We start from the raw sequence: 20,058 nt of genomic DNA, 5'->3' as shown, positions 1-20,058 counted from the left end.
TTTTCTTTGTTATAGTTGCCATTTCCAGAAAATGTAACTCATACTGCCTACCTGATGTGATTTCCCGGCATTTGGAGCTTACTGATATTAGCTCTTTTTGGTTGCCATATTTTTAAAAATGACTTAAGACCTTCAAATGACTTTAATGAATTAAGACATTTCTTTATATTGATATTTTTTTAGAAGCCTTTAAAACCTATATTATAATGTGGAATTACTGCCCCCCCCTTGTTCCCTGATGAAATCTATCTTGTTTTGCAAGTTTTTATTGTACCTGTCAACAATCGGAAATCTAACTTGTTTCTGCTTTAAACATGATGCCAACTATATTTAGATTTTAGTAAAAATGGTATTTTTTTCTTCCACAAACACAATTCAATTCTATCGCCAGGAACCAATCAACAGTGGCATACAATGGGTCTAAGGTCGATCGGTGTTGTGATTCGAAGGACGCTTATTAATGTTTTGTTGCTACATATACCGCTACACAATTCGATTCTATCGCTAGGAACCAATCAACAGGGGCATACAATGGGTCTAAGGTCGATTGGAATAAACAAAACCGAAATGAATAATCAAGTGAAACTTAAATAAACAGAAATTACCACAAAATAATAAGAGTGGGCCATCACCCTTCTAAAATTTCTAAAAGTCATAATTTCATTTATGCTTTGCTAAAACCACAATCTATTTTAAGTAGTTTCTGCTTTCTGATTATAACATTGAAAAATTGTTTTTAAAGTTTTTTAACTTAAAAAAAAAAAATTATTCTAGTCATCTTTTTTGGTTGACATAGTTTTATTATTTGTTAAATGTAGCAATATTTGTCTTGTGATTCGTAGGACGCTTATTAATGTTTCGTTGCTACATATGCCACTACACAATTCGATTTTATCGCCAGGAACCAATCAACAGTGGCATACAATGGGTCTAAGGTCGATCGGTGTTGTGATTCGAAGGACGCTTATTAATGTTTTGTTGCTACATATACCGCTACACAATTCGATTCTATCGCTAGGAACCAATCAACAGGGGCATACAATGGGTCTAAGGTCGATTGGAATAAACAAAACCGAAATGAATAATCAAGTGAAACTTAAATAAACAGAAATTACCACAAAATAATAAGAGTGGGCCATCACCCTTCTAAAATTTCTAAAAGTCATAATTTCATTTATGCTTTGCTAAAACCACAATCTATTTTAAGCAGTTTCTGCTTTCTGATTGTAACATTGAAAAATTGTTTTTAAAGTTTTTTAACTTAAAAAAAAAAATTATTCTAGTCATCTTTTTTGGTTGACATAGTTTTATTATTTGTTAAATGTAGCAATATTTGTCTTGTGATTCGTAGGACGCTTATTAATGTTTCGTTGCTACATATACCTCTACACAATTCGATTCTATCGCCAGGAACCAATCAACAGTGGCATACAATGGGTCTAAGGTCGATCGGTGTTGTGATTCGAAGGACGCTTATTAATGTTTTGTTGCTACATATACCGCTACACAATTCGATTCTATCGCTAGGAACCAATCAACAGGGGCATACAATGGGTCTAAGGTCGATTGGTGTTGTGATTCGAAGGACGCTTATTAATGTTTTGTTGCTACATATACCGCTACACAATTCGATTCTATCGCCAGGAACCAATCAACAGTGGCATACAATGGGTCTAAGGTCGATCGGTGTTGTGATTCGAAGGACGCTTATTAATGTTTTGTTGCTACATATACCGCTACACAATTCGATTCTATCGCTAGGAACCAATCAACAGGGGCATACAATGGGTCTAAGGTCGATTGGAATAAACAAAACCGAAATGAATAATCAAGTGAAACTTAAATAAACAGAAATTACCACAAAATAATAAGAGTGGGCCATCACCCTTCTAAAATTTCTAAAAGTCATAATTTCATTTATGCTTTGCTAAAACCACAATCTATTTTAAGCAGTTTCTGCTTTCTGATTGTAACATTGAAAAATTGTTTTTAAAGTTTTTTAACTTAAAAAAAAAATTATTCTAGTCATCTTTTTTGGTTGACATAGTTTTATTATTTGTTAAATGTAGCAATATTTGTGTTGTGATTCGTAGGACGCTTATTAATGTTTCGTTGCTACATATGCCACTACACAATTCGATTTTATCGCCAGGAACCAATCAACAGTGGCACACAATGGGTCTAAGGTCGATTGGTGTTGTGATCCGAAGGACGCTTATCAATGTTTCGTTGCTACATATGCCGCTACAAGTCTGTCTTAAATAATGGTTAAAAAAGAATTATTGCTAAAGTCTTAGCACATCTAAATTGCTGTACGAACATATCCTTGACTTATAATTAAATGAATCGGTAAAATGACATATTTATCATCTTCTATTGTGTAATCCTACTATCAATAGTATGTGCAAAGTTTTTGTATTCTTTCTGATGCCCTTGGAATTTTATTGTTCGTCAGCTTCTTGGGATTCTTCAACTTCTTTCTTAAACCGCGGAAGTTGTTTCATGTCTTTTATTGCGTCGCGCTGTATTGTTTATTCTTTCATTAGTGTGACTAGCATTAATGTAATTCAAAGACTAATTAACTCTGCAAGGATTTTGATGACATCAAAATTATATATATATAAAAAGGATAGTTGGTACTTGTGAATTAAATTTGTGCTATATATTTGCACATTTGGGGGTGGGGGTAAAGCAAAACATATATTAAATACGTAACCTAACCTAGGTACCTTTCCTCCCCCCCCAAAAAAAAACAAACAAAAAAACAACAGTTTAAATATTGTAAACGCAATAAGAAATCACGCTTTGTGATCCATTTATCCATTACAAATACCCGTTTGACTGGTTTCCTGTAGTATTTCCATGTACAGTCTATAGCGGTTGGTCAGATACAATGCACAAGTACCGGGTAGTTTCTCTACGGACGTTGTATACCTCATTTTTGAGACAGAGATTATTAAAAATTTAACCATGAGAGCTACAGTGGCAAATTACAAAAGACTTACAAGCTCCAGTACTTTACAGTACTATTTTCAACGTTTTGAGAGACATGGCTTCGCAAAGGCTTATGAATTTCTGTCTGAATAACCATAGTTCTACAGAAGATCTCGTTTTCATTCTTTCTAATTAGATTTCTTTATATTAGTAACTCACAAATTCCGCTCGAGCCGCGGTCTTATCCAAGTTTTTCAGAAAGAACAGGGAAGCATTTGAAAAGTTTTTCGCCAAAAGGATCTTTAGCCAGTAGTTTTCATAAAACTAAATCAAACAGTTCGTGGTAACGAACTGTAGGTAAGGAGCGACCCGGCTCAATGGTAACCGAAACTCTAGAAAACGGGTTTTTGATACCAATAGATACATCAAAAGAATCAGATTTCAATGCTGATTTCAAATATATAACTTTCATCAAGTTTAATGCTACCCATCAAAAGTTACGCGCCTGAGAAAATTTAGCTGATTTTCAAAAAAGGGGGGAAAGACCCCCTAAAAGTTATAGAACCTTAATGAAAATCACACCATCATATTCAGCGTATCAGAGAACCCTACTGTATAGGTTTCAAGCTCCTATCTACAAAAATGTGGAATTTTGCATTTTTTGCCAGAAGAAAGATCACGGATGCGTGTTTATTTGTTTTTTTGTTTTTGTTTTTGTTTTTTTTTCCCAGGGGTGATCGTATCGACCCAGTGGTCCTAGAATATAGTGGGAGGGCTCATTGGAACGGAAATTAAAAGTTATAGTGCCCTTTTTAAGTGACCAAAAAAAATGAAGGGCAACTAGGCCCCCTCCCACGCTTATTTTTCACAAGTCACCCGATCAAAATTTTGAGATAGTCATTTTGTTCAGCATGATCGAATATATGATAAATATGTCTTATCGGTCGACCTCTTCCCCCGAGGTCCCCGGGGGGAGGGCTGAAAGTTATGAACTTTACCCAATGTTAACATATAGTATTGGTTATTGGGAAGTATACAGAAGTTTTCAGGAGGTTTTTTTTTCTGGTAGTGGGAGGGAAGGGTAGGTCGGGGGTTATGTTGGAGGATCTGTCCATGAAGGATGTTTTCATGGGGGAAGGGAAATTGCCATGAAGGGGGTGCCGGGCTTGCCAGCATTATTTATTGGTTATTGGGAAGTATACAGACATTTTCAGGAAGGATTTTTTTCGGGAGGGGGGGGCTAGAGGAGGAGGGCGACTCGGGAGAATCTGTCCGTGGAGGATGTTTCTTTGGGGTAAGGGACAGTTCTATGAAGGGGGCGCCGGATTTCCAACCATTATATTTAAAAAATGATCAGAAATTAAATAAAAAAAAACAAGTTTTTTAAACTGAAAGTAAGAAGGAACATTAGAACTTAAAACGAATAGAAATTATAACGTATGTGAGGGGGTTCTCCCCCAAGTCAATACCTCGCTCTTTACGCTACAGTTTGTTTTAGTGCTTTCAAAAGAGCTATCTATTCTAATTAAACGGCCTTTGTGATTCAGGGGTTTGTGAATCAAAATTTGTTTTAACTTTTAACGTAAGAGCGTGGTATTAAGTAGGGGGAGAACCCCCTCTATTTTACGTAATAACATATGCGTAATAAAAAAAACAATAAAGACACAAGTGATACGGCTCAACAGAAATCGAAACTTTAAAAAACGGAATTTTGATGTCAATATATGTATGAAAAGAATGTGTTTATAATGCTGATTCTAAATATATAAATTTTATTAAGTTTAGTATTACTCATCAAAGGCTACGAGCCTGAGAAAATTTACTCGATTTTTTAAAGAGGGGGATACATCCCCTACAAGTGAAAGAATTTTAATGAAAATCACACCGTCAGATTCAGCGTATCAGAAAACCCTATTACATAGGTTTCAAGCTCATATCTGCAAAAATCTGCAACTTTGTATTTTTTGCCAGAAGAAAAATATACGAATATAGAAGTTAGTTACGTAAGTTAATTTGTAAAGACATCCATTTAGCAAAAGAAAAGTAAAATTTTTATGCAAATAAAAGCTGCATTAACTAAAAAACGATCAGAAATTAAATAAAAAAAACAAGTTTTTTAAACTGAAAGTAAGGAGCGACATTAAAACTTAAAACGAACAGAAATTATTCCGTATATGAAAGGGGCTGTCCCCTCCTCAACGCCTCGCTCTTTACGCTAAAGTTTGACTCTGTCTCACAACTTTATTTTTTAAAACAATAAAAAACTTTAGCGTAAAGAGCGAGGCGTTGAGAGGACAGCCCTTTCATATACGGAATAATTTCTGTTCGTTTTAAGTTTTAATGTCGCTCCTTACTTTCAGTTTAAAAAACTTGTTTTTTTTATTTAATTGCGAATAAGGACGGCGTTTGGGGAAAAGCCGAAAAAGCCATAGCCTTCTCACCAATAAAAAATTATTAATATTATCGTTAAAAAGATATTTTTTTCTTATTATCTAGAAAGGTTTCTAAAAGGTTCAATCCTGAAGTTCATCAAAGCCAATGCTCAGGCACCCTTTAAATTAAAACAGAGATGTGTTTTTTTTTTCAGAACCAGTTTCCAATTATGACAATCGTTGTTTCTACAGTGCAATACCCTTACATTATGCAAATATGCTGTTGATTTTCTTCCTCTTTTTCCTGTTTAGAAAAAGGTGTTTCTTGTTCGGTTGTCTCTTTGCTTGTCACGACACATCCTATTCTGTGATTTTAGGGTTCGTGATGACGTAAGTCTTTAAACAGGATCGATCATGACTTCCTTGAATATAGAATGACATGTAATTACTAGAAACTTTTCAATTGGGTAATTTTGGCTTGTTTTAAGTTTTATTAGAACTTTTTATTTTTAAATGGAATTTTATTTTGATTTCTTCTAAGACGGTTCCTTTTTCAAGACTACCCAGGCGTATCCTGATAACTATGGGAAGCTATGCTCTTCTGCTTTTTCTGGTGCCTCCAAAGAGAGCTCGAGTTTTCTTTGGGTATACATATTATTGACAATATGGGCAGTAGATTTTTTTTTTTTTTAAACCGCTTTGGTTAACTCCTAACAGAGGAATAAGGGTATCAAAGCATCATTGGCTTTTTGTCAAGAAGGTATTCTTCTTTGGCATAAATAGCAACAAATATTATAATATAGTTCTCAACTGGACATAATCCCATTATCTAGTTTAGAAATGCTAACACTCAGGTTGGGCTGCTTATCAAAGACTCCCAAAATCGCAAACTTAACAAATTGTACTGTCCACCCACATTGACACGTCTTTCCATCTTGTTGGCACATGGTTGGCTATTGTGTTTCAAATTTCGCGTGCGATCCTGTCGTTATATCCAAAATACATTAGAAGTAGAAGTGTTGGTGTGTAACCCAAACTTAGTATACTCTCGGACAAAATAAATAAGAAATACACGATAGTCAATAATTTTTTTTAGGAAGGATTGAAATTTATCCTTCGATAATGATCAGATAAACACTTTCAACTACCCCTTAACAACCCTTTCGAGTACACCTAAAAATCAGCCTTTTTAAGCTACGTTTATTTCAGGGTTTAGTATAGCATAAACACTTTCAACTACCCCTTAACAACCCTTTCGAGTACACCTAAAAATCAGCCTTTTTAAGCTACGTTTATTTCAGGGTTTAGTATAGCATTAGCATATCACTAACTTCAATTAAAATAGACCCATGTACTACAATGTATGTAGTATACAGAGAGCAAGAACTCAACAAAATAAACGTTTTCTTTCGTTTACATCTGGTGAATTGCCTGAAATAAAATAAAGTCAGAAAGCCTTATTTCTTTTAAATACATTTGGGAATCCATACTTTCCGGAATATCCTGATTTAATTGCCAGTTGTGACTTAAAAAAGGAAAATACTAATTTAGTAGATTTATCACACTGAGTCTGGTGGTCTACTTTTTCCCCTATAAATCCTTCAACTAAGATAGAATTCAAGGCACAAAAAGTTTTCATTGTTTCAAAATATTTTCGTAGAGTGCGTCTTTAATTTTTGTCTGGCATCCATCATGGTTGCTGGGTTGCCTTGAACTAAACTGTCCTGCTTATCGAAAATTGGATGGCGTAAATAGTCCAACTGGGTGGTTTTTATTGATTTTCTCTAAATTAACCTTTTTTTATACCAAATCGAACTAAAACATATAATTTTAATTTACTACTCAATTTTTATCAAATCAATTCGTTAAAATTTGGCCAGCCTGTCAACTCTGGTATAGTAACTGCCGTGGAAACAGCAGCCGTTGCAAGAAAGGATGTTTTAGATTGGGTTGGGTGAAAAATTGGTTTTTGGTAGCATTTGTTGAAAGTAACTGAACTCAAGTAACTACTAAATGTGATCAAAATTTACCATTAATAGCAGGAATTTTGGCATTTATTAAAAACAAAGTTTATATATATATATATATATATATATATATATATATATATATATATATATATATATATATATATATATATATATATATATATATATATATATACATATATATATATATATATATATATATATATATATATATATATATATATATATATATATATATATATATATATATATATATATATGTATATATATATATATATATATATATATATATATATATATATATATATATATATATAGTGTGTGTGTGTGTGTGTGTGTGTGTGTATATATATATATATATATATATATATATATATATATATATATATATATATATATATATATATATATATATATATATATATATATATATATATATATATATATATATATATATATATATATATTGTATTCTATCTCCGACACTTTCAGCAATTCAATTTGAATGTCAATGAGAATGTTGCCATTTGAATGAAGTGGTATTTTGATAATGAGAAACCCTTTTTTTAGGTGATACAATGCCTATTATTAAAGCTGTTGGTCAACAGAATTGGGAACCGCATTTTGTTTTTTGCCTTCACTAAATCTGATGAACATTCGCCTGCAACTGATGAAATTTTCTCATGTGCGGTTGTCCTATTCGGTACGACATGCTCTTATAGCTTGCTCGCAGTTGTGTGTGGAACTAAAAGTTTTCTTGCAAATACTGACATTCTCTGCATTTTCAAAAGAAAATAGAATTTTGCTGCGAAGAAAAATGGAAAAATTAAACTTTGTTGCATGCGAATTACAATTTTTTTAAACATATCTTGCTCAACCTGCCTTAGACGCGTATTACAATTTTGGAAATATGGTGCATAACCATGTACCACAAAAGCTCTAAGCAGTTTAGCATGTCCAATAATAATAATGTTACAATAGACATATCAATTAAATCTAATAATAAATTAGCTATCGTAATCAACATAAATAATAAGTAAAATATTCTATTTTGAAATTTCTTATTGATCTAAGTTTGCCGTGTTTTTAGGTTTTAAGGGAGTTCCTCGATACATCACCCTATCCAGTAATTCTGGCTACATTTGGCTATACAATGGCAAATAATGGTCTCTACCAGCGAAAACTTTTACGTGAGCTTATGAAGGCAGTCAAAGATCTACCAGTTAGGGTAAATTTTTAAATTATTGTTTTTTATAGATGTGTCAGCTCTTATTCAATTGGTTCTCCTTAGTATTGTTGTAAATGAGAATTATCACTGACTTACTTGAACTCTTCTAGCTGTACCGATTCATTGATCCAACCTGTTTCCCCGCACCCCCTCATAAATGTCCTAATTTGCGCTGCTAATTTATTTTTCTTAGGCACTCTAGCCCAAGAATAATGAATAGCTGTTAGTTGGTCGGTTTTTCTTTTCCGTTGCCGCTTTTTTCCTCCTCGTCATCTCTTTTAATTGTTGCTTGGTCTCAATGGCTTCATAGTAGATCCAAGTCTTATCAAAAAGTATGGGTAACTTATAAGAGAGGAAACTGGCGTTAGTGGTCGACCAAAAAAAAAAAAAAAAAAAAAAAAAAAAAAAAAAAAAAATCACCAACGCTGTCTAGCAGGCGTCTCTTGGCATTTTATCAGTGCAATAATACGGTAAAATTAGCGCAGTTATAGTAACTAGCGAAATTTGTGTAGTAATAAGTGTCTGATCTCAGTTTCTTAAAAAAAAGTAAGTAAGTTTATTTATAACCCGTAATATAAAATAAATGTGGAGTAAAAAGAAAAAACAAAATAATATTATCCACAAGGAAATAATCAGAAAAACACAACATAAATAACATAACAATATTTATAAATCTCTAATCTGTAAAAAAATAAGTGAGGGGGTCACTGGCACATATATTCCTTGGAGTATTGGTCCTCACGTCCTTAGTAATGTTGTGAAAGAGCACCACAGGGTCTATCAGCCCAAAATGAAAAATAGCCTTGGGATTTTTGTATCATCTTGCCTAATGTAATTGGAATTTACAATGTTCGAAATAGTCTCTCCTTGCTAGAAGAGGGTCTTTTTTGCGCATTAGTGGAGGAACTCTGGAAAAAATAAAGCTGTAGGAGAACAAAAACCCAGGCAAAGTTTACATAGATTTGGGTGGCTGTATCCTCCCCTATTAGGCAATATTCTACCGTATAAAATGTGAATATACTGCAAAGCACTAGCAACTAGAGATGAGTATGTAATTTAAAGTTTATCAGAAAAAGTAATCCCGAGCTATTTTAAATTTCAGACACACTTGAGTAGCATTGTACCCAAATTTAAAGGAGGAGCTGATTTAGAAATACTAAAAAACAGAAACTCGCATTTTGAAACTTTTATAGAAACCCCAATCATATTCAAAGCATTAATCAGAACGTTTCGACTTTTTGTGAGGCCTGACCTATTATGACTAACTAGCAGAGCATCATCAGCATAGGCAATGTGACTAACAGCAGTATTTTCTAAAAACACAGTAGGAGACAGCATTCACAAAAAGTCCGCAAGCACAGTTTTAAAAATATATGGAGACAGCACACCACTTTGCCTGACTCCCTTCTTTACTGAGATAGGTTCGGATATATCAGACATCCATTTTAACCGAACCAGCCAATTGGAATACCAATATTGTAGAACTTTTACTACGGAAGAATTAACTCCTGCTTTAACTAAGCAGTGAAGCGCTTGCGAATGTACAGCGTTGTGAAAAGCGTCCGAGATATCAACCGAGCAAAAATAAAGTGGTCTTTTTTGCATTATTGCCGAGACTAGCAACTGACCAAGTATATGATGGGCTTGAGAACAACCAAAACCGGCTCTGAACCCAACTTGATAATCAGAAAAATGATATTTAGTCAAAACTTCAGGCAATACAGCATACTCGAACAGCTTGCTCATGAAGCAGGACACTGTAATTGGTCAATAACTGGAACACTGATCTGCGTCCTTTCCCTTTTTCCAAACTGATGTTACGATTCCCGAAAGAAAACTATTTGGAACTAAGGACTGGGCTAAACAAATCTGGAATAGGAGCTGAATGTGTGTTCACAATAATGGACACTTAATGGTGAAGTGATTGTAACACAAACCATCCATATCAGGAGCATTTGATTTCTTAAAACTCTTAAAAGCCCGATAGATATCACCACCTTATATTCACATTAAATGGAATGGCCGATGACCTTCGGGAACATTATTATGCAATAATGAGGAATGGGAAGTCTGGATAGAATGATCAAATGTGTAAAAAACGCGGATAAAATAAGAAGTAAAATCAATCATTTAGATGATAGAAACGGTAGTAGGCACACAGTTGCCGACAATAACTACAATGGACCAAGACTTCCGATCCGAGGGACCATCCAAACCATTCAGGCGGGCTTGACGCAAAGAAGATCTAAACTGACGTTTCGAATTTTGCTTAATTTTAAATACTTCACTAGACTTGGGCCGATCACAAGCAATCCAAAGGCGAAGCCAAAACTTTGCGTGTTGCTTAGTTTTACTTCTGGGCACACATTCCATAATGGTTTTAGGGTGCCAAATCTAACACGTTCAATAGGAACTGAAACTGAAGCAGCTGCCTTCAAACTTAACAACTTCATCCTTAACAACTGCGGACTGTAAAAAATGGCTAGGTTAGAATCCGGGAGAAGTGTTGTTTCAATGCATTGCAGTCTCGATCCGGAAGCCAACAAACGCGGTCACTTCTTCGCCTTCCTGGTTGAAAATTTTCTCCTATTTACTTTGACATTTAAGATACAATGTAAACCTTTCTTTGGACACGATATGGGCCTGAACTATCTTCGTTAATTTCAATGATAATTTCGGTTAATTTCAATTTCGGTGATCATACCCACGCTTTGTATTAAAGACAAACAGTTCGATCCTTTCAACCTGATGGCGCAGCGAATTCATTTTTAACGGTGGCACATTCTTAAAGTCCTAAGGGCAGTGAAAACAAAATCTTGTTGTTTGGTCAAAGTGGAACTTCACACAACCCTGTATATTAAAAAAACAACTGATAATTGGAAATTTGATTTTCAATCAAAAAGACCTGCATATGTAGTTATGCTGTTTTCGGTTGTCGCGGCCGCAAAAAAAAAAAAAGAAACACTGGTGGAAAATAAGCTAAAAGCATAGAACACGAAACAGCTTATGAAAGCAAAGGTTTAAGTTGATGGTGTAGCTGTCCTTGGCAATCCAAATATGTTTAATGTAATATCTTTAAACATATGTATACATATGTATATATATTAAACATATGTAATATCTTTACGGATAAAAAGCGTGATCAAAATTAATTAAATATTTTTTAAAATTTATTTTGATATTTTAACGTGGCAACGCTGACGAAAATGTGGTACTGCCCTTAAAAAATTCATTATTTTTAAACAACCAAAAGGGAAATCATAGAAAATTCCGGTATTCCGGTATGAATAGACCTAATACCGGTCCAGGGTTGCAAAAAATGTTTATGTTTTGATATTCCTGGTAGTTTATAATATCAACTAATTTGGTTACTACTTAAGCAAGAGTTATTTATGGCCAGCTCATTCTGCGTAATAAATTAATCTCTTGTCTCAATTACTGCTTTCCGCTGCTTGAGTATTTAGCCACAAATAGGATATATCAATTGCATTACCCAGTAATTTTCAATGTCAAGCATATGGTTTCTATGCCGCATTATAACATTGACCGTCATATCCTAACCTGCTCAACTTTGTCTACGAACTCCTCCAAAAATTTGGCGATGAGTTTCATAGTGTTTGCTAACTATTGTTGCTACATTGCCGGTACACTTCTGTCCTCGGGGCTGTTTTTCACGATGATAATTGAAGGCTCCATTTAGAATTTGATCCTGCTCAGATAATGGGGGTCGTTCCAAACTAGATGGATAGGGGTTTTCGGTAAGGTGGTTCAATTTTAATAGTGAAAGGCAAAATCACTAAAAATGGAGACTTAAACTGAATGAGACTCCTCAAAGTAGATTATAACATAGTTCATCTGTAAAAAAGTAAAAGTTGACAGATTCTTACGCTACATTGATTGATACAACTACTTTATTTTCAGGCTGTGATTGCTTTTGATCCCGACCGTGAAGAAAAAGAATTAGTTCCTGACAATGTCCTTCTTGTGCGATGGGTTCCACAACAAGATGTACTAGGTAGGGATAACAATTTAGAGTGCATAGTCTTAGCTTCAATAAGATGAAAATTAATTGCCCAAAATATCGTCGGGGTGTAAGACAACTTTACACAGAGAAGAAAATAGTTGAACGTTTACGTTGAACTGTAGTTAACAATATTTATTAGATCGCCTTTCAGAACTCAAATAGTAAATGTCAACGTAATGCATGGTTTTATAAGCAATCTGGATTGACCAGGGACGGATCCAGGAATTTTTTAGAGGGGGGGGCAAAATAAGTTGATCCGATAAACATGCGTTAGGAGCAAGTTTATTTAACGCAAACTTGCGTTAATTAAGTAAATTACATTACTTTAGACTACATTAGGGGGGTGCCCCCTCGCCCTCCCCCTGGATCCGCCACTGGGATTGAAGCAGGTTATTAGATGTTAGAAAAATTCCTAGTCGTTTCTAAAGAAAAGTTCCTCGTCGATTCAACACCCGATAAAGTAGATTAACTAGTTCTAGTTCAAAAGAACAGCTCATTTTAGTTTTGAGCCTTACCAAGGAATCTGTACAAGTAAAATTTTAAATTCTAAACTTGACAATAAAGCATACCTTATTTCAGCTTTAATTGCCAAAAAACTGCAATATCATGAGATTTAATTGCAAAAAAATTCGCCATATTGGAACAGTTTTCCATAAGCAAAACATGTCTCATGTATCCAACAACATGCCAACACGCCAAATAAAATTGCAGAGAGCGTGTTTGGTTACGGATTAAACTTATAGCCATAAAACCAGAGATAGTTTTTAGGCTCAAGGGGCCATGCTCCCGTTTCTTATTAAAAGAAAAAAAAAGATGGTAGAAGTCTACCGAAAAAGTTCAGAGTATAAATTGGAATTTTTCAACCTAAATAGCCAAACCCGAATCATTAAGACCTACAGCTGGCATTTCTTTTATAATAAATAAAGATATGTAGAAGCTTATCAAGAAAATACCTACGAAAACTTAAAGGACGCGTAATACAACTGACAGTTTGAGAAGGTAGCCTGTACTTTTATGGTGTTACAAGTTTGCTTTTTTGGTGTTACTGAATGTGAAACCAGCCTGTCCAAGTTTTGTTCTTTTGCTGCTTGATTTATCTCCTCTATTGATAATTTATATTTCTATTAGTGCTAAATAACAGTATTTACAATGAAACATTTGTGACCTGGTCGTGTCTCACTGATATGAGAACCGAATTTTCATTTTAATTAAAATAAAAATAGATGTAACTGTCTCCTTGAAATTAAAACCCTTGCTATTTATTTTTAATAATAAATTATAATTAATGAAGAATAAATCCTGCCTTTCCGCATCTATTTAGTGAGGGTCAATGCTCGCCTTAAGCTAGAAGATTAATTAGAGGCACTTATTACAGATTCTTCTCAACAGGCTAAAGATGTGACTTAATTCAAGCCATGGTTTAGCGGTGTAATTAACATTTTGGTAATTAACGGTAATATACCATATCATAGGCAATAGACCGCAAGTGCAGCTCTTTGTATGGAAATAATTATGAAATATTCCCGCTTTGAAAAGTCTGTGTTTTAAATTTTAAGCAGATAATTAGCAAAGGAGCCTGTTGGACCTATAAAAAAGAAAAAAAAACACATAGGGTATGATATTTTGTGCAGACCAGAGGAAAATATTTCGCCCCTTCCCCCAAAGATATAAAATTATAAATCTCCTCACAGAAAAATATTTTCCTGGAAGTAAAACTCGATACCCATATAGAAGACGAGCAAAGAGAACACTCTCTTGTGACAATCGAAAACCAACTGGACTTCGATCGTAATTAAATAAAAAACTATTTTTTTTCAACTGAAAGTAAGGACCAAAGTTAAAATTAAAAAAATAGAAGTTTGTCAGCATTTTTTTTCTCGAAGGATTTTGACAAAAAGTGAAACTTTAGCACAATGATTGAGGGTTTGAGCAAGAGGTAGGACCTCTTATTTACTGAATAATTTCTGTTCGTTTTAAGTTTTCATGCTTCTCATTGCTTTTAGTTGAATTTTTTTTTTTATTCTGGCCGCTTTAAAATTGTGCCAGGAAATCCCCCTCCATGAAAAATTAGCCTGGAAAATTATCCCCGTGCAAAATCCTCTGGAAAATTCTCCCACTTGAAAATTCCTCGTAAAATTCTCCCCATGGAAAATACCCCTCCTGCAGATAACTCCTCCGAACATTTTCTGTATATATCCCAATAATAAATGCTATATGTAAACAATAGGCAAATTGCATAGCCTACAGCCCTTTCAACAGGGGCTGAAAGGAATCATGTCATCACCAGATAGTGGCGTCGTTGAGGGGGGGGGCAGTTGCCCCCCAATAATTTGGAGACAAAATTATTAAATAGCTCTAAAACTGTTGTTCGTTTTAAGTTTCAACTACGTTCTTTAGTTTGAGCAGATTATTATTTTAATTAATCCATCCTCGTTTTTAGCATAAGAAACGCAAAAAACAGGGGTCCAGGACACTTCCTAATATGTTCCACATTTATATTTATACAAATATACCTTCTTCGAAACCTTATCATCAAATACTTATCATCAAAGACTTAGTGCTTTTTATAATAATATTCATATTGTAGCTAGATAGGTCAAATCGGCTGTAGTTTAGTCATCAAAGTTAGTAAAGGGGAGGGATTAGCTCCAGGAACCATTTAATTGTTTTGATTTTTTACTTCCAAAATTTAAATCAAAACTCCAATATAGCTCAAAATTTCATTATTTGTAATTGAAACGCCTAGTGAGCGCTGATAGCGTCCTATTTCTTACGTTTTGGATTTACATACGAACCCATAAATGTAGAACTGCCTCTATGTTTAATACGATGCGGACTTTTCACTATTTTCACTTTTCTAAATATTTATTTTAACCAGCTCCAAAAAAATTGACATAAATGTGCTGAGGGTTATTACTGTTATTAATCGCATTTTACGTAACGCCAGCGCTACCTGTGTGACATTTATCTCTGCATCAGCAACCTGTTCGAAATGTCTGCTGCAAGTAGGAAAAAGTGAATCTGAACAATATATGTATATTTTCTCACAATTTAGAAATTTTATGCTCACGAATAACTGGTACCAACCCATACTCTTTATCTATTATTATCAGTTTCAATATGCAGCACTAGAAGACCAAGCTTTGCTTGGGGAAGGGAATTTTAGACATATGAAAATATTCAGTGCCCTTCCAGAAATGTATTACTCCCATACCCTGATTTACACAAAAAAAAACTTTTGTGTAATTTTTCTAGATTTTTTTTTTTTTTTTACAAAGATACAATGGGGAAGGTAATTTTAGAACTCTAGGTGTTAATTTTTTCCATCTGATTGGCATCCTTGGCAAGTTTTAACTAATATAGGGTTTCTGCCACAACGCTGCCAAGAACTATTCCGATTTTCTGAATATTCTTAATCAAACAATGCCCGACGAACAATTTAATAAATCACGCATTCTTTTCAAGTACTTTAAATTAAAGATACTATAGCTATTTTCAAATGTAAGGAAAATTTCCAGGGAAGTTCTCTATTGAGGAGAGTTTCTGCAGGGGTGAGGGGAAATTTGTTCGCTGATTTATTTCATTGAACAATACCCTTTTTTGTTATCTCTTATTTTTAAAAATGAAAAACATTTTTTCATTCCAAAAATGTCACCCAAATTGCCTTTTTAGTGGGCCATGTGGCACTTTATGACGTCCTTATCGAGTCTAGGCATATAAAAACAGTACAATATAAGAATTATCTTTTACGAGTCCTTAAACAGCTCTCTATGATGTTTCAGTGCCTCAATAGCAACAAAGGAAAATAAGAGGACGTATCACTGCTGCTCATGAAAAAAACTGATTTTTTCAATTTTCCTGTGTAAGGTTTCAACAATAGTAATTTAAAAGGCGTACTTTTTGATTTGCTAAGATGTCATTTTCAAATTGCATGCAACTGAATGACGCAATGCACGGGGCTATTGTAATAGTGCATAGTTTAACTGCGAGATTTTGTCTCCTATGATTTTCGAGGGAGTTAAAGGAAGTGGAAGGGGTATATGCACTTTAATATTAACGGTAAAGCTGGCAAAGAATCTGAGCTTATTAAACTCACCATCACCCACCCGAAGTGTTTACAGTATACTACTGTCGTCTGCACCAACTTATAGCCGACAGCCTTAGTAAAAGCTGAGTACACTATTTAATTTATGTTTGTTTGATGCGTGTGCAATGTTTATTTATGTATTCTGTAATGTTTTTGAATTTAACCAAGTAACGTCTTCGCTTAATAGTTACTTTTCTTCGGTTTTGTTTAAACATAAATGTTCTATTGAAGAATTAGGGACGGAACAAGCTATCTTTACTTTTTAACCACTTGGAACACCACCCCCATTAGTTGATAGAGTGTTCATGTGGTCCCAGGATTGGGACAGCTGGGCTGCTACGTATCCTGTAAATTATTAATTCAGAATAAGCGCTTCCTTAGGCTCAGCGATCTAAGATGGCCAAACTTTCAGTTCTTTAACCAGTTCTGTAAAAACAAGCTTAGTCCAGCTCGTTTTGATGTGTATTATAACATTATTAGAAATATTAGTTTGTATCAATTTAATCGGTTCTTAGAGGCTAATAAAATCAATAAACAGCAGAGTCCCTTCAGCTTTCTTTGGCTCAGAACTAACTTTATAAGGCAACGGAAAGTACAACAAGAATAAAAAGGTATTGAAAAGGGATTTGATTCCCATCGTCTACGTCTTCTAAAAGCAACACAAGAATATAAAGTGAAGACAGTCTTAACAGCGAAAGCAGGTCAACTTTGACCAAATTAATTGACAAACACGATCCAATTAATGGTCCAACCTCAGCTTTGGCTCATATTTGTGATTGCCCCTATCAACATAGAGAATTGATTTTCCCTGGATTTTAGACCAACGGGAGAAAATTTGGAACAGAATCATCAGAAATTTCAGACATCTTTAAAAACAGTTAGGCTTGTGTTTGTCCCAAGTTTTCTAACATCCCTTTCCCCATAGGTGGTTTTAGAGGATAGGAGTTCACGGGACACTCACCCTGGGTGCAGAAATTTTAGGGGCACAAATTTGAGATAAATAATTTAACATTTATAATCGTTTTGTAGTTTTTAAAATTTTATCTTTATTAAACCAAAATAGAGGTCGTAGTTGGAAGTCAATCAGGCATATGAAACACACTGCTAGTTGCAATTTACTAATGAGCAATCCACTAAACCAAGAAGGCAATTGTGTTGGTCTGTTTAGATTATGGGCCGCTGAATGAAACTAGTAAAAATCCCTTATCTTGCGAAAGCCCAGTATTGATAACTTAAAATTTCCACGCTATTCTTCATCAGCATCATCAACGCAGCACGAGCTTCAGAGGTTACGTAGATGTTGTTGGGTTAATTCAGTAACCGTTTGTTCGAAAAAGGGGATTGTGATTGTATTGTGAGGATACAAAGAAAAAGTCTTATCGATATGCTTCTTCCATGGTCTTTTCCATATAAGAATGCTTTTTCCACCCTCCTGAGTAAAATTACATATACGCCCTTGTTTTCAGGAGTAATTTAGTGTAAATCGGCCTGAGACATTAAATAAATATGGTACAGGTTTGCAAAAAATCAAAACCCAAGCCAAGAGTCATACCGGTGGGTTATAACCAACCGGTAGTAACAACCAATACAAATAACAACCGGTTATAACAACCAATAGTGCATCAGTTTGGTTGATAGAAAAATGGGGAAGAGGGCAAAGAGCTATAGTGATTCTAGAAGCACTAGTAGCTCTAGCACCACATGCATTAGTTCTAATTAATACTCATTTTCCTCAAAATCATCACTGCCAATGGACGAAAATATGGAGGGGAAAGGGTCTCCCAAAATTTAGGGGGGAGCAATTTGTTTTTATTTTAAATTTTTTTTCCATTAAAAGCACAAAAAAGTGGATTTTAAAATAAAAATACCAAAAAAGATATTCTTGAAATTGGAGGTGGGGGGGGGGGGACTTTCGAATTTTTTATATGCAATAGTAAAATATCTAATTGCTAGTATTTTTTCTTCTTTTTTTGTGTAAAAAGCTTGTTTTTTTCCGACATATTATCCAATGCAACGAGGAATGGCTAAACTGCTTAAAAATTGAGCCAAATGGCAAACACTTCTGTGACAATGGATTAGCCCAAATGTAAAATATTAAAACCAATTCAGTAAGAATAAAGAGTATCCATGCGTTTAAATAGAGAAATTGCACATTGTCGCAGCTCCAGCTTTCTAGTTCTTATGCAGTGGCGTTTCATCAAACTCCTGGGGGGGGGGCAAAGTTGGAGCCAATTTTCCCAAATCAAGTGGAAATTACAGTAAAAACTAAAAAAATAAGCCATTTGGTACCAAAAAGTTAATTTTTAGTACCATAAAAGTAATATAAAGGTACTTTAATGTAATATAAAGGTAAATATGTACTAAAAAGAAAACTGATCTGTTTCTGTTGATGCTTCAATTATGCAGGTTTATCTTAGAAGATTTTGGAAGAAAAGAAATTACAGCTGGCGGAGGGTGTGGGGGGGGGCAAACCAAGGTCTGGGAGGGGAAGTTGCTTCCCCTTCCCTGCCCCATAACAAATTACGCCCCCGTTCTTATTCCGTCTAATAACTACTTATATATTTTGCTATTCTTAAGAGTTGTAATTAGTGTCCTTAGATGTGTCATTATTTGTGGCATTATTGATGTCATTTATGTCATTGGTACAATGCTGGTAACCTTTTTTTAACAGTTTTGTTTTTTAGAGGATGAAAACTGTCATTCTGAAAATTAATCCATGAGTCACTGGCTCATTGTAAGTTTCACTATCATTTTTTACTAATCAATTTTTGACGTTACCTATATATAGCCAGTCTATTGTTTGTTTCTAAAACTCATGACTTTTACAGATGTATATAGTAAATTATTAAATCAACTCAGTGAATGGTTTTTAATAGTTGGATTTCTGTATGACTGAGGCACGCACATTGGAGGGACTTTAGGCCTTGACCTCCGGAAAACCTGAGATATTAATGAGTCTTAGTAAAATTTCTATATCTTCCTTATAAATCGCTTGTTTTTTATTTCAAATTTATGTCCCCTCCTACAGTATAGAGTATCACGTACGCCCCTATTCCAACTTTGGTTTTGCTGGTTGATGTATCTTATGTTTTGCTGGTCAGAACGTGATATCCATATATATATATATATAGACATCTGTAGAGGCATCTCTCCTCGCAGTAAATATCGATTAGAAATATAGCTAGCTCTCGATAATCATAAAAATTGTAAAATTAGAGCATGAAAAATCTCAGAACCCCACACATCTTTTTTCCTAAATTCTGTCCAGATCCGGCTAGACTGTCTCCAGTGTTGAGTCAGGTATATTTGGTTGTAGAGGCGCTGTTGAGACTCCAGATTTCACTGTTTTTCTCAAGCTAAATAATATTAAGGATATAAAAATGCATAAATAGTTGAAAACGCCCCAGATATTATCACTGACAAAG

The 20,058-nt window shown here is 34.3% G+C and overlaps 1 protein-coding gene across 3 annotated transcripts in view; it reads left to right on the top strand.

Moving 5' to 3' along the window:
• LOC148943582 (UDP-glucuronosyltransferase 2B17-like) overlaps positions 1-20,058 on the top strand; it is a 132,688-nt gene that overhangs the window by 108,621 nt on the left and 4,009 nt on the right. For all 3 annotated transcript variants that reach the window (XM_089101531.1, XM_089101530.1, XM_089101533.1), the window contains 2 exons: positions 8,385-8,522; positions 12,444-12,537. In XM_089101531.1, the coding sequence (XP_088957657.1) occupies positions 8,385-8,522; positions 12,444-12,537 (232 nt within the window). The remainder of the gene's footprint in view (positions 1-8,384; positions 8,523-12,443; positions 12,538-20,058) is intronic.

The sequence above is a fragment of the Artemia sp. Qi Xiang Cuo genome, chromosome 15 (assembly GCF_049724085.1).
Source record: "Artemia sp. Qi Xiang Cuo chromosome 15, ASM4972408v1, whole genome shotgun sequence".
Classification (NCBI taxonomy): Eukaryota; Metazoa; Arthropoda; class Branchiopoda; order Anostraca; family Artemiidae; genus Artemia; species Artemia sp. Qi Xiang Cuo.
This window is presented reverse-complemented; position numbering and strand designations above follow the sequence as displayed.